Source organism: Trifolium pratense, linkage group LG6 (genome assembly GCF_020283565.1).
Source record: "Trifolium pratense cultivar HEN17-A07 linkage group LG6, ARS_RC_1.1, whole genome shotgun sequence".
NCBI lineage: Eukaryota > Viridiplantae > Streptophyta > Magnoliopsida > Fabales > Fabaceae > Trifolium > Trifolium pratense.
The window spans coordinates 22,307,494-22,329,768 of NC_060064.1; the positions used below are offsets into that span (position 1 = coordinate 22,307,494).

The following is a 22,275-nucleotide window of genomic DNA, read 5'->3' on the forward strand; positions in this document are numbered from 1 at the left end:
AACTCTTTTTTTGATTGATTAAAAGTGAAGTCTAATATTAATATTTATAGGCTAAGCTTAAAAGGTAGAAGTAACTTTCTACCATGTATTTACCAATAGCATTGATAAGTGCATCTACCTAGAAAGCAACCACAAACTAGGAAATAAATATCACTAGCCACTATAACATGACTTGAAGCACTAATTGACAACGTTAAGTAAGGCTAGGAGAACACAGTGGCATAAAAAAATTGAGCCTAAAAATAGTACGAAATTAATAATAAAATGGAATAGTTTTCTTGTTGATTAGGTGCAGTCCATGAATGCTTCTTGTATTTTTACTTGCGCCTCCCAATCTGTCCCCAATAATTTGGACGTAAAGCATCTTCAGTGTTTCAGATTTACAACACGCGATACCCTTTCGAAGAATATGGGGCACATGGTTGGGCTGAACATGATATCCTCCCTCATCCATTCTGGTGCTAACCTTTCAAGTGTGCCTAGAGATTGAACATGGTATAGCAGTTCTGCTTCCTCTCCAGGGGCTTTACTAATCCATGATATACTGAAGGAGTAGCCTGTCAATAAGAGAAACATTTTAACCAAGCAATTAAATAAAATGCTGAACAGCTAGAACTTTATTTTAAACTTTAATAAAAAAAGGTAGCAGTGAAGGTCCTCCCAAGTAAAACAAGACTTTCTCACTGAACTGAAAATAAACAGAACAAACTTTTCAAAGTTTAAAGAAAACTGATTCACAGGCTGATGCATTTTACATAATCAAAGCATCTAAAACACACAATTGACATCTAAAACGAACATAAATAAATGGGAAAATAAGAAGATGGGATAAGAGAAATTTGATAGATGTGTCAGGAAGAATGAAGATATATGCAGACAAAAAGAGGAGGAGAAATGTATCCTTGATAAGGTTTGTTTGAAGGTTCAACACTACTGGCTGCAATCATTAGCGCAGAGGCATAATGATTTTGCAATTGCATTTCTACCAATAATGAAAAAAAACAATTTTTTATCAAAAAAAAAAAACAAAATTCCATTTCTCAATGGCTGGAGTTGGCTACATAGACCGAACCATCCAAACACCAGAAGGTCGCCATTGAAAACCATATCTAAAGGGAAAACATTTAAATCTAAGCCCTTTGTTAATGGTTTGGCCTGTAGTACTTGTCTCCTTTTACCTATACCAGTTTACCCTCCGTCCGATTTATTTTCCCATTGCGGCTTCAAAAAGTCTTCTCCGCACATGCTCATACCACCTAAAAGGATACTCCAACTTACCAAAATAGGTTTTAACCCAACTCATGCTCTAACGCATTTCATTCCTAATCATATATTGTCCTGTGCGTTGACTCATGCTTGTAGCTTTCTCATCTTTTCAATATTGGTCTTTCTTTTCTGTTGACCCTCTACAACTCAACATTCAATCTAATACAACATTGCAGGTCTTGTAGTCCCGCAATAAAATTTCCCTTAAATATGACTGCTACTTTTCTATAACATCCAAAGCAGTGAAAGCACTCACTGATTTCATCCATCCCACATTAATTTGTATGATGGATCTGATATACTTATAAACCACAAGATCTATATGGAATGGTCTATGCAAGAATTAGTATACTTCCTACTAAACTTACAATACATACAGTCCTTTCTACTCTTATTAAATGAAAAATCACATGCTCTCAAACTTGTCTCCAAATCTTTAGCTCATAACTTATTTATCCTCTTTAATCTCTAGTAGAAAGAATCCATATAATCTACAAAGAGCATACATCAACATGACAGTGGCTAATGCATATGAAGACTGCCTTAAAAAGAAATGTAGTCTGTTGATTCTAGAACAGTCTTATAGTTGTAAGAAAACTTGTGGCACCACCATGTGTTCTCACACGTCACACCAGTCATGCATGACCAAATTATTACAGTTGACATATCATGGTGTCTGTCTTTCCATTTTCAATTGCAGAGTTTTGGTCCTGTCAATTTTAAATGTTTTCAAATAAAGTCCAATCATATAACCTGGTTATTGCTAGCCATTGCAACCCTTGAAACTTCTCTTGCATCAATATATCACCCACAATATCCCTCAAACCCTTACTTAAAGAAAACATTTTACAACTTTGAGACTAGATTGAACCATATTTCAAGCACTTAAAATTGATTTGACCAAAACTTTGCAATTAAAAGTTAGGGAACAGGTATCATTCAACAAATGTCACAGCTTGATTTTTGATAGTAATCACTCTTAAGCTAGCAGCAATCAAGCTCATTAAAGTATTGAGTCTTCTAAACACAGTATATACCCTCATTTCCGAATTTTTTAAATTTTAAACAACCCATTACCCATTAATGTAACCTTGCTAGAGCGTCTAAATTCATATAGTTACATTTATATGCATTACAGTACAAAAAGATATGGTGCACTGACATCCAATTGCACCGTTGACCAGGATAATGTTCAATTGAAGCAAAACTTGATAGAAACATTTTGTAAAAACTCCATTTATTAACAAAGTAATACTGGGTCAACTAGAACAAGTACATATAGCTAATCTTTAAGAATTCTCCCAACATAACCAAATTAAAACAATATAGAAAAGCAATATTCTCAATAATTGTTAACTCAGAAACATGTGTAATAAGGTTAAGAAATACTAAGAAAAAGATATTGGTCACAAATTTACAAGCCAAAAGTATGAATTACCACTTGATTGATGCATTGCAAAAAGACATAATCGTCCAGTTTGATTGTCAGTCGATAATTTCATATCCAATGTATACTCAAAAAGAGCATGAACAAGCCAGTTATTACGACCACTTTCTTGTAAATCAAGACCTGTAAAACACAATGAAGGATATATAAAAATATTGCTAAAACCCCAATGAAACAATTCATGTATAAAGACGCATGAATACCATTTACTCACACCAACCTGATTGATCATTAGCCTTAGACGTAGAGCACTCCAATGGCTTTTCACAACAAAATACCAGCAGATTAAGGTGCTTAATTTTTTCACCAAAAGAATTAAATGAAATGTGCATACATACTTATAATTCATATAAATGAACATATGCATTTTTATTCAGTTTTAAAGGTTCTAATTGCTCACCTTATTTGAAGCATTCTCCTTGAGAAAGCTTTGTGTTGACTCTCTCTCCACAGAATTACCTTCATAATTTTCACATGGTATAAGCTCCGCTTCTTTGTCCAGTGCATCCTGTTCCTGCCTCATACGTTTTCTTGTCATTCTTACAGATGAGTTATTGGAGGTATTGTTCATGACCTTACTGTGGTTATTTAAATCACCAGAAGTTCCTTCCTTAAGAAGCTTATGCAACTTCTCAACTTCTTCAAAAAGGGCTTCATCTGCCAAAAGTTCACATCCAAATCATCAATAAAAAATGTATAAATGGACTAAATTTAAGGACAAGGAAGGACACTGCAAACCTACATTCACAAATCATAACACAATTAAACATGATCAAATTCTGACATAGAATAAAGATTTCCACAAAAGTTCTGATGATAAGGATCAACTAGGCAGCTATGCCAATCATAATGGGGAGAACCTTGACTTACTACTTTGATAAGGAGTTAAACAAAAATATGAGAAGTAACTAAAAATAAAACAATTTCAGACTCAACAAACTAAAAAACCATAGTTACATTAGATTGTCATCCAAGTCAGGAAACGCCTGAAAGATAACAATCTATTAAATCTCTGTTTTCTGGGATGAATAAGTAAATCACTTAGTCACTTCAAAGAAACATGAATATCTCATTGAATAGAAAAATAAGGTTTTCTCTACCAAGTGAGTAGCCAGCCCATTCTTATAGCATCCAAGGTAAATAACTGCCCATGGCAGTATATTAACTCAACATCAAAAGCTAACTTTGGGATGGGGATTGCTCGCAAATTTATAATTACTATTTTGGCCATATAACAGGTCAATGTGGGATTTCTACCGCACCGCTTCACACTCAAGATTAGACATTTAGAGCATAAAGTTTGAAGGATTGGTCATTTACAGATTGCTCGATAACAGGTAATCCCACAACATATAGAATGAGCTCTAATACCATCTCAAAAGTTGGGATTTTGGCCTAACATCCCTAATCACTAAAACATAAAAATTAAATAAATAAACAAAACTGCGATCATCATGATAATAAACTTTGGATTATTAAGAAACATGTTGGAAGACATCCGGTGATCATCATGACAATAAACTAAGATCTTGTAAGAAGTACAATTTCCAAGTCACACAAACAATATTTAGCAGGTATTTTGAAGAACCATAAAAATGATAGTGTCTCTCACTTTTCTTGGTTTTCTCCATTAAAAGCCTTTGATGTTCAACAAGCTGATTGTCTTTGGCAAGCCTGGATGACAAAAAAACAAATTTAAGTCTTCGAAATTCCCCCGCCCCCCCCCACACACACGGCGCATCTAACAGCACAAATAAACCTAAAAAAATTAAAAATTTCCAGCAAAAACCTAAAATAAAAAAATAAAGGGTAGACTGCAGAATACTACATACCTAACAGAAGTCAATTCATTTCCCAAATCATTGATTTTTCCAAGAAGCTTGTCATTTTCACTCCTCAAGTGATCTATCAACTCTTCGGCAGCTGCAACGCAAAATTAATTCAAACAAACAAGCACAATCACACTTCCTGGGTAACCATTAGTGCTTAAATTTGGTAAAATAATGAAGAAAAAAAAAACAAAAAACAACAGAAGCATGAAAAGTTGTGAAGAATGTAGATTACCGGAGACGAATTCGAGGAATTTGTGTTCTTGTTCCTTATTAACCTCTTCGAATTGGGAGAGTTTGTTAGTCTGAAACAATAATAAATAGGTAAGTGAGTAACAAGTAGTTGAAATCGAAGAAGAACGAAAGGGAAATACCTTTAATGTTGCGTATTTAGAGTAGAGTTTTTGGTAGAGAGCCGGCAACTCCATTTTTGGGAATTAGGGTTTCCAGAATTTCTCAATTACGAAGGGAGAGAGGGAAGGAGCTTTATTTCAAAATTTGAAAGAATTTCGATTTGATTTGTGGCTCGCGGGGTTTTTGTGTTTATCACGTTTTGTACAATGGAAAATATATTTCTTTTTCTTTTTTATGGTTTGTTAAATATTGCAGGAATATTGATGTTGTAGTGCGTATTTGAATTTGAATCTATAATTATTCCTACTTCTATTTTTTATTTATTTATATATAGTATTAATTCATACAACCTCTGTTCCTAATTATAAACCATGTTTAATCACTGCACGTACATTAATGCACAATTTTGATTGTTAATATTTTTTTTGTCTATTAGTAAAAATTATAAAAATTTAATATTTTGAAAATACTCATCAAAACAAATTGAACAATATCTTATATGTTAATATTTACATTTATATATTATTTAAAAAATACGGTCAAAACAATGTAAATGAATAATACATTTTTGTCAAACAAGATCTTACCAAAAAGACAAAATAAGAAAACTAAATTCAAAAATTTACCAAAAATAAAAGGAAGTAAATTCCAAAGGAAAATTACTGGTACATCTTTTTTTTTTTGGCAAAATTACACTACATGTCCTTTATCTTATTTTTTTTGTAATACTTTGGTCCTTTATCTTTTTTCTGTAACATTTTGGTCCTTTATCTTTTATTTGTAACACTTTAGTCCTTTATTTTTTTTATCTGTAACACTTTAGTCCCCTTTTTTGTAACAGTTTGATCCTTTATCTTTTTTTATTTGTAACACTTTGATCCTTTATTTTTTATAAATAAATAAGATAAGGACCAAAGTGTTACAAAAAAAAAAAGATAAAGGACCAAATTGTTAACAAAAAAGATAAAGGACCAAAATGTTACCAAAAAATAAGATAAAGGACTTGTAGTGTAATTTTGCTTTTTTTTTTTAAATAAACGAAATGACAAGTCATCGGAAACTCACACACTCAAAGTGAAAAGTCGGGGTTCGAACCACGGTAATGGCGTCCGACACTAGCAATATCGACATTTTTACATCTCTAATCTAGACTTTTCTTGATTCGGTTGTTGCATTAATAAATTAAGTCTTGCATTTTCTCTAATGAAGAAGAACCTTTAGTGAAATTACACATTTAATGAAATCACAGTCTCAATGAAGGGGCAGCAGAAATTTTAATATAAAGTCCACATGTGCCCAAGAAGAGCAAAGGGGTAGCATATACAAGATACCACAAACACAAAGGAAAACAAGGCAGAGAGCAAGGGAAAAGCCAAGAAAAATACACACTAACAACAGCAAAAACACTAACGCCCCTAATCACTAAAATTTCAAACTAGTTTTGTAAGTCAAGAGCAAACATATTTAAGTTTGCATTATCTTCCGTGCAGAAAAGACGAGGTGTTTGATCACAACTCATTTGTCTCATTTTCATCTGAATGCTTTCTATCAATTGTTGTTTTGTTTTGTTAGGTTCCTTCTGAATAAATTCTACTAAGCAGTTTGTGAAGTATGAACATATTGTCCAGCACCCGACTCTTCTGTAGATACTTATATTTTCACTATTATAAGTATAAATGAAGTATATTGGCTTCATGAATGCTTAATCTTTGTAAGTTAATTAAGGTTTGTTTGCAAAAAAAATAATTAATGTAGTTGAAAATTCAAAGAAGCTCGTATAAATAAAGATAATTTAGTACTAGTATCTTATAATTGTAGACGATTCAATATGTACAATGCCCATCATGAGTGAGCACAAAAAAGATAGGCAATAAAAGGAAGGAAAAAAAAATGCAAAAATACTACACTATCCTAGTTCCTATCCTATTTTGATTTTTTCAAACAAGCTTTAATTAGTTGGCTAATCCTGATTTCATCATGGCTTGAAATTCTTCATAATCCACAAATCCATCTCCATTCTTATCAACCCTTTTGATCATAAGCTTGCACTCTCCCATACTACAATGATCAAATCCTAAATTTATCAAAACTCTCTTAAGTTCCTTAGCTGAAATTAGACCATTCTTATCTGTGTCAAAGACAAGAAAAGCATCCTTGAGATACTCATCTTGCTCCATGTCACTAGCACAACCAAACTTGCCTTCTTTGTCATCCATAACAACCATGAATTCTTCCAAGTCTACAAACCCATCTCCATTTGAGTCCAACACATTTACCATACCTTCAGCTTCTTTAGCAGCTATACTATCTTTGTATCCCAAACATGAAAGCAGCTCACTGAGCTCACTGGTTGATATCTTGCCATCACCATTAGTGTCAATTAGCTTGAAAACTTGTTTGAACTGATTAGACATTTCCATATCAACAAAAGAAGAGGAACTTGTGTTAGGTTCTCTAATAATGTCTATGCTTTTTGGCTTGTTGAAGAATAATTTGGCCTTTTTGTTAAGAAAGGTGAAGGAAGTTCTGAAAAGTCCTAACATAATTATTAGCTGGTTTAAACTAATGGTTAAGAAGAGTTGAAGAAATTTAAAAATCAGAGTTTAAATCCTGATGATGGAGAAAATATATCAGTTTGAGGGTGACATGTGTAGGTTTATGAAGCCTTCAACTGGTGCAACTCTAACTCCAACTATTTCACCCTTTCTTTTATACAGCCTGAAATATTTCTATACGCTTTATAGAGGATCCTGAAATTTCTGTTCACAAAAACACATGTACTAGAAAAATGGAAAAGTTTTAGACTTGTTCTCTTTTTAGTTTGATTAGGTCTTGTTTGGTGTGTTGTTGAAAAGTCATAAGAATCACACTAATTAAAATGCCGGCTAATTTCACCTTAGACAACTATTTAATTTGTTTAATTGTTTTCTACATGATAGTATTTAATTCAGTTCCCCAGGACTGCAACTGGATTAATGTATTTGGATGTTTTGATAAAAATAGACGGCTTATTGGAGAACTGCTTCCAGAAGTGATTTATATTTGAACCACCACTGAATTGAAATTTGAGCAAAAGTAGTTTAATTGGATAACATCAATAAAAATCACCGTTGCATTTGTAAACCACCAAGAGTATTCAAACTATCAATCTAACTAAATAGTAAGCCGAGAGTCCAGATTGTCCACCAATCAATCATATTTGCCCATCAAATTGAAGTGTAACATAAATAGGTTTGTCGTGGTGAAATTAATTAAACAAAAGCACCATTCAAGTGCACCCTAAGTATAGTATTTGTCTTAATAATCATTAGTAACAATCTCAAAATTCTCAAGAAAATAACAACTTCAGCAATAGAAATTGTGCTTTCCACCAGAGCCAGAAAATTAATCACAAACAACATATAACAAGAAAATTATCAAACTTAACAAACTAAACCGCGAATTACAGGTGATAGGAAACTCATTATTTTTTAAAATGGAGGGGGGAAAAAATTAAGCATACAACATTTAACCTCTTGGTAATACATATCAATTCTGATTAGAAAAGCTAGGCTTCTAAAATGCAGAACTTGGAAGGTATATCTAAACATAAAATCGCTACTAATTTTGGGTACACTATGAAAGTCTATTTCTGTCAAGAAAACAAGGGTGAGGGAGATGAAGAAAATATGAACAAAATGATCTAGACAAAAATATCCCGCATCTCAAAAAGCAGGGCGAATCTTACCAAAGCGATCAACATGACCGCAGCAAAAGAGGACCAACAGATAAACTAAGCATGTCACTGAGAGCTACCTGGACTTCAGTTGATCCATGTTCACAACTTATCAAGCTTGATAGAAGAGGGAAAAAATTCACCAGATTCTTCTCAAAAGAAATTTCTCCCAAACTGCTAATAGTCTGAAGAGTGGTTACAATAAGTGGTGCACGTGCAGCTAACTCTCTTCGCTTCCCAGAGCCTAGAGGAATTAACCAATGTTGGGGCCTACCATGAGAAGATTCAGATACTTGTCCAGAGCCTGCTACTTCAATATAAAATCCCAAGACCTCCTGACATAGCCGAACTAGATTTGTCTCAACCTCAGCCTCCTCATAGCTAGGTGGTTTGTCAACCACAAGGTTCTGTAAAAATGTGATGCATATTTGGTAGGATTCATTCTCAAGGCGTAACAGTGGAGGGTCTTGCATTTGGGTCATAGACCCAAACTCTTGTAACTTGGAGCGTAAAATAGTATTGCTGTTAATCTTGTGAGCATGTGATGCCACATTATGCAAAGCATCAAAGAGGACTAGCATGGCTTTTGCAGAAAGTTGAGTGCGGTATATGTTATAGACCTCCGTTACCGCCTGTCAATTTCAGTGAGTTAATGTTAATTTTTTTAGAAAAATAAACACATCTGGATTCTATTTCTAATTCTATGGCACACATAACTGTTGTTGTCAGCGCACATTATATATGAAAAAAAAGATACTGAATGGAAAATATATGTTTGATCCCTGTTAATGCACATTCCTAAGAGTAAGACTATAACTAAAATAGTGATATAAAAACTATATTTGCAATCAAATTTCCATGAGAATACAAATAAGATATTTTAAGCAAAGCATTTGTTATAACTTCCTTTATATTTATATTAGACTTTTTCTGGTATATTCTTTTTATATGGCATCTTCATAATGTATGTATGGATGAACAGAGCGAAAAAATCAACCTGAATCAATAAAAGCTGAACAGCTGCTCGACATTTTGCATCAGATAAATAAGCATAAAGACGGTCCGTCCTTGGGCTTTCTAAATTATCATGCGAGCTAGACTCAGCAGGATCTGTGTCATCTTCAGCTTTTGAAGCATGTTCATTTCCAGTCACAAAGTCTCCACCATCAAGGAACGAAAAGTTAGGGAGTGTTGCATTTGCTGCATCCTTTAGTGACAAAACCACTTCTAACCACTTCTCATCAGAAAACAGCTCCCCAGCATTACTCATCAAACGAACAAATGCCGCAATGCCAATTCCAGCCAGGCTTTGATGAGGGCGCTTTATAAAGCTTACAAGGAGCATCAGCACCTTTTTTAAAAGTGGGTTAACAGTGTTATAGAAGTTGATAAAAAGATCTACCACCAATTGGAGGGCTAATGTGCATGTTTCGTAGAGCCACGCATCTTGGTCAAGCTCACCATCAGTTTCTACTTCACTGACCTGGGAGCTACTCCCTGAAGGATCAATAGCATGGCGAACATAATCAAAAATTGGGAATAGGACTGATTCAAATACTCTTTCCCATAAAGGCAGTGAAAAGAGGTGGCCATGGTTGCGTAAGGTTTCAAATAGGATTTGCAAAGCACTCTGCCTTATCTCCGGCCTCGGGTCAAAGCTAAGCTCAGACAAACCTGCACGAAAGAGATATTAATAAGCATAGACGAAACCAGCCAAGCTTCTTACAACTAGAAACAGGGGTGGCAGATACTGGATAGAAATAAGCAATGTTTCAAAAACAGGACTGAACCAGATCATTCAACTAGTTGACCCAGGAACTAGACAATTTGCCTATTGGCTCAATCTCATTTAAACCAGTCTAATTAAACCGAATTGAACCGGGGCTAAATTGGTAAAACTGTAGTTCAACCAGTTTTTATGTTGTTTTACTTTTTGTTTTTTACTTTTGTAATACTTTTTATTTATCTATTAGTTATCTGGTTCAATCGTGGTTGAACCGGTCGAACCACTTAAACCATAATCCGGTCTTGCCAGTTTGATCTCCGGTCCAACTTTTTGCCAATAAGTACTAATCTTTTGAGCAAGTTATGAAACATAGGTTAACTATTTTTGCTCTAATTCATAGATAGACAAACTTAAACAATGTCCTTACCAGCCAATAAAGGAAACCAGAAATAGAGATGATCATCTTTGTCTGTCACCTCTCCATTATCTTGTCTCCCCTCTTTTCCAGTTCGAGGTGAAGGTGTGGAAATCTTTCCAAAAGTTTCCTTGCCTTTATTCCTCGAAGAGCCAAGGTCTCCTTCAGCTAGTTTTGTTGCACAAAATCGAAGAAAAGTGATAGCATTTAGGCTAATCTCTTTGTTAAATCTACTATTGGTGAATGCAATTAGACAATTGACACAATCTGTAAAGGTGGTGGTTTCAGTCTCAGTGATGTATGGAAAGTAATCTCGTATAATCTTCTCGATAATTTCAAAAGCCAAGAGTACAATGTTTTTGTGGTCATCATATGCTGCTGTTGTAAATACCTGAAATCAAGTCCACGCGTAATGGGCAAAAGAAAAACATAAATATTTTCTTCACAAGATAAACTCAACAAAAACATCATCTATGAGAACAGGAGCTCTCTACAGAAAACAGAAATTGAGAAGCCGTACCATAAACATGCTCTTCCATCCTGATTTGACATTGTTGACACGAGATAAAACCATTTGAGAGACACATCTGATAATAAGTTCTCTAATTTCAACAGCACTACTCTTTCTCATAACAATCACGAAAGGCTTCATAAATTCATTTTGGAAATTATAGTTAGCCAACTCTTCCCGCTCAAGAAATTTCATTGACAACTGACGCAAGGAATCCATAGCAAAAATTGCAATTGAAAGATTTCCTGAGCAACCAATGGTTACAAAGAAATCTGAAAGAACATGCCAGATGCTTGACCACACAAGCCGGATACGGTTCATATTATAGTGCCTGTTACAGAATGATTGTCAAAACGGAACGATATAACATAGATAGCAGTAAATAAACATCAAGTCATTCACCAATCATGAAACACGAAATCATAAGCAGATAAAGTCTAATGCTCTGTCCTGACTTTTCTCTCAGATGGATTGCACACACCTACTCAAATTCATCTTTGGAGGAACCTGTAAGTTTAAAAACCTTACAAATTATTATCCAAACATTGGTCTTGTCACATGCAACCCCATGTTATTTACAAGAATTGGACAATAAAATGACCAATTTTTCCAAGCTACAAAGGATTTTGCTAGAGTTGGGGATTTGAAAATGAGTTAAATGATAACAAGCAGACAGAGTGACAAAGTAACTGCCCAAAAGATCAAGTATCAATAAATTATATTCAATTTTTTTGTATATATGTATCATATTCCCCAACCCATCAACACCTAAAGCTACAGAAAGAGATAATAAAGTTCAGAGAGAGCAAGGAAGTAGCATGCATTAAGTAGTAAGAAAGATAGCACATACGCAATCTCCACTATCTTGGTAAGGCTGAAAACCCGTGGATCAGATGGAGATCTCAGTTCCTCCATGGAGACCTTGCATAAAGCCTTAACGAAGTCTAGTATGGCCTCACTATTCAACTTTTGACTCCGGGTGAATATGCGACTCATTTCCGAGCTTCCAACTTGTTCCAACATATTCAAATTAGAAACTAGACTGTTCACTTGTTCTGATGTGATAGCTCCAGCAGCATTACTGCCAATTCCAGCACTATCATATGAACCCCGCATCAACGTGGCAGCTGCATACTGCATCCTCCCAGGCCCTTTCTTCTTCAAAACCGGAAGAATAGCCGATTTAGTTTGCTTTACTTTTTCAGAATCATTCTGAGGAAAAGCAAAGAATGTGGCATCTGGTGGAGCACCCTCTCCAAGAAGATGTAAATGCTCAAATCGGGAAACACAGGTCAAAATATGCTCCCAAGCTTCTTGTAAGTAATTCCCATCCTCATCAGCAATAGTAACTATCGCCTATCAACAATTCAGAAGGAATATCCAAAGTCAAATCCACAACCACGAGAGTTTAACATTGGCTTTCAGATAACGTATAATGCATCATATTCCTAAGTATGCATGACAATTAAGTATAATGTGTCTTTAAATAATTCCTTCCCAGATTGACTTTCAGCGAAGGCAGAAAGCTTTCACAAAAACATGTCCACTGATTTGGCAATGCCATGTTTTGATCGAAATTTAACAGAAAGGATGGCCACTTTTTATTGTTATCTATGACTATGTAGTGAGCAAAGCACTTGGAAGAAAAGGACTTAAATGGCAACTTTAGGTTTTTGATGTCACAAGTTGCAAGGAAGAATTATAATTTACCAACCTTGATTGCGTCTACATTTTTCTGCTTAATATCAGCAGGAGAATGCAGGGAAGTAAACTTTGCTAATGAAGTCACATAAGCATCTCGATGTGTCTTCATTGACATTACAGATGTAACATGAATAGCATAGCGGAAGCCTTCAAGACACAGAGCTGTTACAATTTCATCATCACTTTGATCAAGAGGAACACTAAAAGCAGCTAACATCGGTGCCCAACAGACCTCGATCATGAATCTAAGGATTACTACATCAGTTGCTGCATAGTAGACAGACCTACAAATTTTAAGCAAAAAAAAATATTATATGTATATGTATACTGTATGAAAGAGAGGAACATTTTTCTCATAGAATATATTCCTCAGTTGTTGCATTGAAGTTACAAAAAAAAAAAACATAAAAAGAAAACCAATGTGGATGCTTTTGATTGATAGACTGCATGTCCAACTGACATTAACCGTGAAAAGAAACAGAAAGTACTAGTAAAGTGGTAGGACCCATAAACAGCCTGAAGGTAAATGAAAGGTAGCAACAGAAGGTTCTTTGTGTCAAAAATAGAATAAGGTTAATTTATGAACCGAGGATAAAATTAAAATAAAATATTATAATCAGAAAATACCGGAGAACATACTCAGTTTTGCGAGCTTTTTCTCTGAATTCTTCTTGCATACGGCGGATTAGATCATCACTGGTCCCCATATGACTGTCTTCCCCACGCTTACGGATCACAATATTCAATATGCTATCCAAGCCTAATAGTTTGTTAGGATTCACTGCCTGTATTTGTTGGTGTTCCAGATCAACATCTTTCATTTTGATCTCATTTCTAGATATTCTCTCATACAATGACCTCAAGTATTCCTCTGGTAGATCTTTTCCATCATCTATGCCACGGTTGTTTTTTATGAAATCATCAGCAGACATCTGCAAAGTTCAGTAACCAAAAGAAAATAAATCATCACATCTATCATAATCATGTGTGCATCAATTTCTAGAATTAAATGAGCACACCTTATTCTTCACCATAGGATTGTGAGCATCAGTATTCAACAATATCACAGAATAAGCAAGGACATATGCTGTATCGGCACTAGAAAAGACTTTTTGATTACATTTGCAATAACGTTCAGCAAACTTTTCCATGATTCGATCTATCTTCTGTGCCTCACCAGGCAGTCTAAAGCCTTGAAGAAACATCCTGATTGCCTCGTCAAACTCCATCCCTTGAAAGTCAAAAGAATCCACATAGGCATGCATTACTTTCAAGGATAATTCTTCCCTTTCTCCAAGATAATCACCAATCAAAGTCTTGTTCAACCCAGATGCATCTTTAAGAAAAGCAGATATCTCCTCCGGTGAGTTACCCACTTTGTTTGCACTAATGAGAAACTCAATTCCCTTCTTTGGCTTTCTATTAAAAAGAGATATACCTTCCTGCCATAAACTTTGCATTAGCTTCATAGATGATGAACGGTTGAAGCAGTAGAAGAGATCTGCTTGCTACTCGAAAACTTATGCATTTGCTTACCTGAAGTTCTAGTTTATAAGCCCGGCGTTGCTCAATAGTAGAAACATCAGACGCCTCATTGGAGAGTTCAGAATGAGTATCTGATCCTTCAACTGGGTCTTCTCCATTCCCATTTGCCAGGGGAAAATCTCCAGCTTCATGGCCGTTATCAACCGCTTCAATTTTTTTGCCTGAAAGAGGATCGGGAATGCGCATTTGTTTGTTCATCCAGTCTCCCATTGATTTTAAAACAGCAACCAAGCATTTCATGGCTTCCAGTTTAAGAGTTGCCTCTTGAGGTGGCAAAACCGTGGTTGTTACACCAGGAGGGACACCTTGGGCAGTTTTCAGAAGTCCGTTGACCATCCTAACATAATGATTAAATATTAAAATGTAAGTATAGTTTATTAAACAATCCAATGACAGTCAAGACAACACCCACACTGAGATGAATAGTGTAAAACCAACTCAAAGACAGAAAATGCTAATAAATTAGAAATCCATATATAAATGTAGAATAGCACAAATTATCCATAAAGCAGAACAGATTAAATAAACCTCAGCACACCTCTCAAATATGTTTGATGAATTGACATCACAGTCATAGTTTATAAAAATGTCCACCAATATCTGTGAATCAAGACAAAGTTTCTCTAGAAAACGAAGCACTATCATCTTTTGCTGAAAATTGGGTTGAGCAACATTTTCTAGAACCCTGAGAACAATCATGGGGAAAAATACTCCAATTTCTGCTTTCAATCCAGCTCTAAATCTTGATACAAGACTGATGAAGATGGAGCATGATAGCTGAAATACGATCATAAGAGTTGAAGCACTGTTCTTCAACAATGATAGGCATAAGTACTGCTTGATGGCACCCAAAAACCTGTTTTACCGGTCAATACAAACATTAGTGTTCATGTTCATCCAGAAAAGTAACACAATAAAATAAAAGCAAAGGTGTCATGTAGTGCCTAAAAAGCAGAAAATGTAAAAAATAAGAAAGATACCATAACGACATTAAAAGGGAAAATAATAAAAGAATTTAAGCACAACATAATAATCAATACATGATAATAACATATAATCTATCCATTACAAACATAAAAGTATTTAAGCACAACAGTAATAATCAATGCAATTCACAGACAGCATGTTTACATGATTTGATCAGTTACATATTGTTTATCTTAGGTGAAAGTAAGATGAAAGAAACTTGGAGAAGGGAAAGCACTATTTCCATGGAACTTCCATTGTTTGGAAGTAGAAGAGAACTGGGAGGAAGGAAACATGAGCATGTGGGACCCAGAAAGATGCTTTCCTTGTAAAGGTGGCAAGAAAGCTCATTGGCAAATTTTGCTGGGTCTTTCCCTTTTTGCACTTAGCAACTTTTATTTGTTTGAAATATTGTTTTTTTGTAAACTTGTTATATATATAATGTAGTAATACTCTATTTTAAAATATTATATAAATATATACATATACTAATATAAATATTAATATTTTTTTACATTAATATCTCATTTTATATGTAGGGATATTTATGTCATTTATTATATATATATCCCACTTTTCACCCACTTTCTATTCATTTTCATTCTTTCCTCTTCCTTTCTTTTCATGTTCTTTTGTCATCCAAACAAAGCATTACTCTGCTAAGCATTACTCTGCTAAGTCCTAATGAATCACCAATTATTATAAGTTATAACTACAAAGGGTGGGTTTGAACTAGCATATGTCACAACTAAAAAGTAATTCACTCTTATTAGAATTAAGAATGGACAGGGAAGAGGATTGGCAGAATCGCTACAGTACTTTGGCCATCTATCTAGCCAATTTGGGATTTTAACACATCCCCCTCATGCCTAAGACTAGAAATTTGGACCAGATAGGTTTTATATGATTGGATAGTGGCAGGTGAGGTGGGTCAACATCAGGTGTTGGATAAATTCAGATCCACATTTGAATTAAGAACTGACTAGGCCTATCTCAACCACAAACCTAGCTCAAAGGAAGAGGTTTAACAAAGTCATTATAGGGAGTGTTTTGGCCATATACCTAGTCAATGTCTGATCTTAATAACAATGTTGATAAAATGCAAGATTGAATTTTTTCTTTTGTCTTGAAATAGAAAAACCTTGCTAGAGGTTTACCTAACTTTCATAGCCAAGTTAATGCCTACAATCTATACTTATGATCAAATAGGATTGGAAAACAAAATTTAGTACAGTACTAATCATTAAATAGTTGAAGAAACACCAAAACATCTATTACAAGTTACAACTTACAACTAAAATTTCTTGCACATGTTTGGATAATTTGGTCCGTAACTCTACTGCATCTACTCATTTGGAAAAGAAAAAAAAAATCAACTCTAATACATCTACTACACAAGTGATGTCAGTGCCACAATTATCAACATGACACAAAGCAACAAGATTCCAGTTCCATCGCATGTTGCATCTGTAAAAGCACACACAATCTTCTAAGTATAAGTATACAGCGCTCTTAGAATTTGGGTTGGGACTAACTCGACCCTTACAAAACCGCCTTGTTATTAACAACTGCCTCTACTCTTCTACAATTACTCTCCAGTGCTCTTTAAGATTTTCACTTTTCTTTGCATGGAAAGGCCAGTCAGCCTTGGCTGCCACATATCAGTGGCAATTATGTATTATGTATTTATTAATAAGTATGTTCTGTTTCCTTATATACACAAGAGCAGTCATATATTAAACTTGCTTTTAAATTTTAAGTCACACAACAAGTAAATCAAGGTTAATGTCTTACATAATGTTATATGCCGCTTCCTCGTTAGCTTTTTAAATTTACTACTGAGTTATATTTTAAGTGTGACTGAAGTTTTCATATATCTAACTGTTTCTTTTGTTTCATTAGTCTTGCCATCTCGGAAGTTTTCACAATTAACCCAAGACATATCTCAACTACCCTAACTAATATAAGATGCTAACTCTTTTAAAGTTTGAACCGAATCCATCCTAATAAAAATACAGCAAAATGAGAACAATGAGAAAAAAAAGAAATTAGTAAAGTCTACCTTTCACTAGTTCTGAAGACAGCTCCAGCATTCTCCAACAAAATTTTCAACAACTCCAAAGCCACAATCTTCCCCTTCATCAACTGTGGATCAGCAGATGCCTCCTTAGGGGGTGTCTTCATGGACAATTTACAAAGTGCCCTGAACACCAAAAAAGCATCCCTCCTCAGCTTATTCCCAATCTGAATCTCCAAATCATCATCCCTCTCCTCCACCACCTCTCCATCGACCAGCTCCCCTTTCCTCCCCTCCAAAGCTGTCTTATACATACTGATCTCCCAATACTTGGCATCCAACATGTCCTTGTCAGTTGAATCTAACAAATCTGCCGGGTTGGTTGTCTCCACCGTCGCAGTGGTCTGAAACGCACCATCATGAGCCATGGCCGCAACCTTACTCGGCGTCCCTGAGGGGTTCCAAACCCCATCTATATCCTGCATTATTTTGGTTATAAAACCCTGCACAAACACTGTCATGGAGCTATCAACATCAGATTTTTCAGTTGGATCCATCAATTCAGCCACGACAATAGGCTGAATCGGAACAGTGGACGAATCTGCCTCCATTCTTCTAAACACAATCACCAACATCTGAATCAACGACGCCTTAGCAGTAGTTTGATTCACTACATTCTTACTACCGAGATAGATATCGTAACAAGTCCTCACAATTAAAAGCAAACAATCACCGTGAATTCTAAGCGAAATTGAAGTTACCGCAGACAAGAGCGTCTTCAGCACCAAAAGTTCCATGGCATCGTCACCTAGGTCATGACACTTGCACACCGAGTCAATCAAACTCGCCAGAAACTTCGATTCAGGACATTCTCCAGATGCATCAGCCTCACCACGGAGATATCCAAGGGCAATGAGTTTCTGGATAGCATCAACGGCGGGATCAGCGATCTTCAATACGCCAGAGCCAGCAGCGTTGATGAGAGGAGATAAGATCGATTCGGACTCTGCCAAAGAATACTCAACGGAGCCTCCGTCATGAAGCGGTCCAGGTACTGAAACCTCAGGCTCACCGGCGTCGGAAGCACCGGCTTCAGAAGTCGGCGATTGAAGCTTCTGCGGTGAAGTGAGGGTTTCAATGACGGATTTACACTCATGAGCGAGCTTAGCATGCTTTCTCCACGAAGCGTTCTTAAGGATTTTCTCGAGCGCAGGGACGATGACACGGCTGAGACGGGAATCGGCTTCCGAAGAAGCCATTCCCGAGTTGAAGACGAGTCTCGAGTCAGTAAGGACACTTGAGAATGATGATGGTACTTCCTCGAACTAGGATCTCACTACCATGAGCTGCAGGAACCAGTTGGTGGAGTTCGATAGTGGTTCGTTAATGGCGACGAGTTGACTCGGTTAGAGAACGAGTTAATTTCGGGATCTGATCGAAGCGTGTTTGAGAGTGGATTATTGCTTTTGTGATGATCGCGTTTTCGCAACTGAAGTTTGAAAGCGTATTGACTGAAATACCCTTTACTTTCTTTGTTGTGAAGTGAAACATAAGTGTTCGTAAATGGTGGCAGTTATGAATTTTGAATGCATTATCTATTATTTCTATTATTAATATATTAAAATTAATTTATCCTTACTAATTTAATAAAAATCAAATTAATTATTTTAAATATAAAATTTAAGCTGAAAATTTGGACCGTTTAATTTTAATAAAGAAAAATATTCGAATGCAAATTATGCAATAGACTTCACACTCACACATCTCCTGTTGCACACAATTCATATCACATTTAGATGTCCGTAGATCTTGGAAATGGATTTGGTGCTGTAAAAAGCACACTGTTTTCATTATCAGCCATTAGATTAGTTTATATCATATGACTGACACTTACAATCTATACCATTTAATAATAGATTCAAGGGTTACAACACAAAACAGTGTGAAACTGTGTTGTTTCACAACTACAGCTAATCCAAGTCCGTAGATCTGGGCACTAGTCACAAACACGACGGAGTGAAAGTCAAATTTGTGTGTCTTGTAATTTTTCCTTAACCATATTTTGGTGAGATTCTTTTTTATTGCATATCTTGGTTAGGACCGTATTTGAGGAAGGGCGAATAGGGCAACGACTCTAGGCCTCTATAAATTAGGGCCCCAAAATAAATTTTTAGGGGTATATTAATATTATATATGCCAAAATAAATAAAAGCTCGTTTGAAATATTTATTTTTGAGTTTACGTAAAATAACTTATACAAATAAATAAATTTTTCATGTATTATTATAAATTTGTCAAGTTAGTTTATGAAAAATTAGCTTATAAAAATATAATTTATGTTAGTTGGAACTTATAAATTAACATAATAAAAACTTATTTATTTGCATAAGTTGTTTTGTATAATCTAAAAAATAAGCTATTTCAAACCAGCCCTAAATGCCAAAATTTTTAATTGTTAAAAATAATATGCCTAATTTTGAAGATTTTAAATTTAAATGTATTTTAGATTTATATTTACAATAATACATCCTTAGGAATAATTATTTAATCAGACCGGTGCACCGCACGGATTGATGTTCTAGTAATATAAGGAAATGATGTGACAAGATTGAGTGATATAATTGGATGTGAGTGGCTAACGTGGATTAGGGTTGAGATAAGTAGTTTGAGAACTATCTGGAATTTATACATATAGATATAGATTTTAAAAAGATCTATAACAAACAAACCCAAAATCAACCAAATTCAATTTTTTTTAATCATTCTAACTGAACCCTATAAATATATTAGAAATTTTGTCTTATTTCTTCATTCGTACCCTAAACCCTAAACGTTGTGGATTGATCAAGGTTTCTGCGCTTTTGCAGGGACTACTAGAAGAAGTGAGGTAAAAATTTGTTTTCTAATCAGATATTGAAGTTTGTCTATATATAGAAAAGTGTGTTGTAGCGATTTCTGCATTCTGCATGTTTTCAATAACCCATAATAATAATAATAATAATAATAATAATAATAATAATAATAATAATAATAATAATTACAATTAGTACCCCACATTAAATTGATGTAAGTGGATGATATGGCTAAATGAAAGATTTTTATTACCCGTGCGATGCACGGGTGTGATGCGATTGTTTTTATTTTACAGTTGCATAAAACTGAAATATTAAATATTATCAAAATAATAATAATAATAAAATAGAGAATCTGATATTCAAAAGATTTATTTTCTAAGGAGAAGTGATGTGGCATTGTAAGTGAGTGGTTAAATGAAGAAATATTATTGGTTTAAGGATTATGGTTTACTTTACATGAGTAACAAATAACTATCTAAAATTTATATATACAGGAGTAATAGGATATATCTCCGCACAACATATAAATCTATTTCAAAACACACAAAGGATTGGATGAAAAGATATGTGGCAAAATCTAAGTCACACAATTGGCATATAAATAGTGACAGAATTAGAAAAACTCAAATAAAACAAATAAAATTAAAGGGTACATATCTTTTAAAAATATTCCAAAGGGACATATGCGAAGAGCATCAACCTCACAGTTCAGTTCTTTTGAGCAAGAGATGATGACCCAAAGCCTAAAATCAAAAATTATAAAAATAAGTATATCAATAAAAAAAATGAATAAATAAAAAAGTAAAGGAAAGGAAAGTAAAACAACTATTACATAATTCAATTAAAAATAAAGTATATATTATTTAATCTGTATCATAATAGAATATGAATACACATATACAGTAACACTTAACTAAACCTATAAATGGATGTGCAACACAAAAGTTGAATGTATGATCTGCAACAAACAAAAAATGTCAAATTCTCTTAATTTTATTTGTTATGCAAAAAGTTAATTTTTGCAAAAAATAAAATAACTACAACAAATCATGGTTTTAGAAAATAACATAATTAAGTATTTATACCTTATGCACAAAAGATGAAGAGGCAAGATAATGGAAAGAGAAATTGCACATATAAGATATGAAAAAATCTATTCTCACGTTCAACTGAAAAAACAAATAGTAATATTGTTAAACACATGATTGAGCATCAGGGGATGAAAACATTTGCTTCTAACATTCGTAATGGTTAGTTAGGAAAATATGAATAAGATACAAATTAAAACAATTGTAACCTATATATTAAAATATTGGTAGAAGAGTCCGAGGGATGAAAATTGAATTGTGACTTAAAAGATGAAAAAATATTACCGGGAGTTACAAAGTTAATTAGTGTGTATTTTTGTATTCTCCTTATTATAATATAGTAAGCAAAAGTTATTATATTCACCAAAAAAAAGTAAAGGCTTGTGTGAGTGTATATTAAAAAGTCATAAGTATATAAATGTAGAATATGAAAAGTATAATAATAATAATAATAATAATAATAATAATAATAATAATAATAATAATAATAATAATAATAATAATATAAGTAGAAATGATGTGGCATTGTAGAGTGATTTAATTGGATTTAAATAGATGATGTGTCTAAATGAAACAATTTGATTGGTCTAAATGGATTAGGGTTAGGAGAACTATTTAGGAATTATATATATAGATATAGATATTTACAATGATATATTATAAGAAGTTACAATCTAAATTAAACGTGCGTTGGAGTTACAATAATAATGGGAAAAATGGAGGGTATAATGTTGTACTTTGAAAAATATAGAAACGAAGATTTTTCATCTAGCATGAATATTGTCAAAAGTCTTGCATTTGATATATAGGTATAGAGTCGACACTTCCAACAAAGCA

The 22,275-nt window shown here is 34.1% G+C and overlaps 3 protein-coding genes across 3 annotated transcripts; all 3 read right to left on the reverse strand.

Moving 5' to 3' along the window:
* Positions 1-14: 14 nt before the first annotated feature.
* LOC123892792 lies at positions 15-5,159 on the reverse strand. Its single transcript, XM_045942660.1, has 8 exons — positions 4,917-5,159; positions 4,778-4,847; positions 4,546-4,636; positions 4,326-4,387; positions 3,114-3,370; positions 2,934-2,973; positions 2,705-2,836; positions 15-557 (listed from the first exon to the last, which is right to left on the reverse strand). Exons 1-8 carry the CDS (start codon positions 4,968-4,970, stop codon positions 367-369), a joined length of 897 nt encoding a protein of 298 aa, XP_045798616.1. The 5' UTR covers positions 4,971-5,159; the 3' UTR covers positions 15-366.
* Positions 5,160-6,689: 1,530 nt separating this feature from the next.
* Positions 6,690-7,886, reverse strand: LOC123892793 (neo-calmodulin-like). The gene has a single exon (XM_045942661.1). The coding sequence runs from the start codon at positions 7,437-7,439 to the stop codon at positions 6,849-6,851; it is 591 nt and encodes a 196-aa protein (XP_045798617.1). The 5' UTR covers positions 7,440-7,886; the 3' UTR covers positions 6,690-6,848.
* A 459-nt stretch (positions 7,887-8,345) lies between these two features.
* On the reverse strand, positions 8,346-19,083 carry LOC123892794 (brefeldin A-inhibited guanine nucleotide-exchange protein 2-like). Its single transcript, XM_045942662.1, has 11 exons — positions 17,541-19,083; positions 15,051-15,368; positions 14,504-14,849; positions 13,987-14,409; positions 13,607-13,899; positions 12,978-13,251; positions 12,114-12,619; positions 11,273-11,594; positions 10,765-11,143; positions 9,609-10,285; positions 8,346-9,243 (listed from the first exon to the last, which is right to left on the reverse strand). The coding sequence occupies exons 1-11, from the start codon at positions 18,752-18,754 to the stop codon at positions 8,632-8,634; spliced, it is 5,364 nt and encodes a 1,787-aa protein (XP_045798618.1). The 5' UTR covers positions 18,755-19,083; the 3' UTR covers positions 8,346-8,631.
* Between the last annotated feature and the right edge of the window lie 3,192 nt (positions 19,084-22,275).

Coding starts and splice junctions, on each gene's coding strand:
- LOC123892793 (XM_045942661.1), bottom strand. CDS start 7,439: ATGTTAGGACTTTTCAGAACTTCCTTCACCTTTCTTAACAAAAAGGCC.
- LOC123892794 (XM_045942662.1), bottom strand. CDS start 18,754: ATGGCTTCTTCGGAAGCCGATTCCCGTCTCAGCCGTGTCATCGTCCCT. Junction 14,850..15,050: donor TCATCAAACATATTTGAGAG/GTGTGCTGAGGT, acceptor TCATTATGTTAG/GATGGTCAACGGACTTCTGA. Junction 11,595..12,113: donor ACCAAGATAGTGGAGATTGC/GTATGTGCTATC, acceptor ATTCTGTAACAG/GCACTATAATATGAACCGTA.
- LOC123892792 (XM_045942660.1), bottom strand. CDS start 4,970: ATGGAGTTGCCGGCTCTCTACCAAAAACTCTACTCTAAATACGCAACA. Junction 2,974..3,113: donor AGGAGAATGCTTCAAATAAG/GTGAGCAATTAG, acceptor TGTTGTGAAAAG/CCATTGGAGTGCTCTACGTC. Junction 2,837..2,933: donor TAAGGCTAATGATCAATCAG/GTTGGTGTGAGT, acceptor TGTGTTTTACAG/GTCTTGATTTACAAGAAAGT.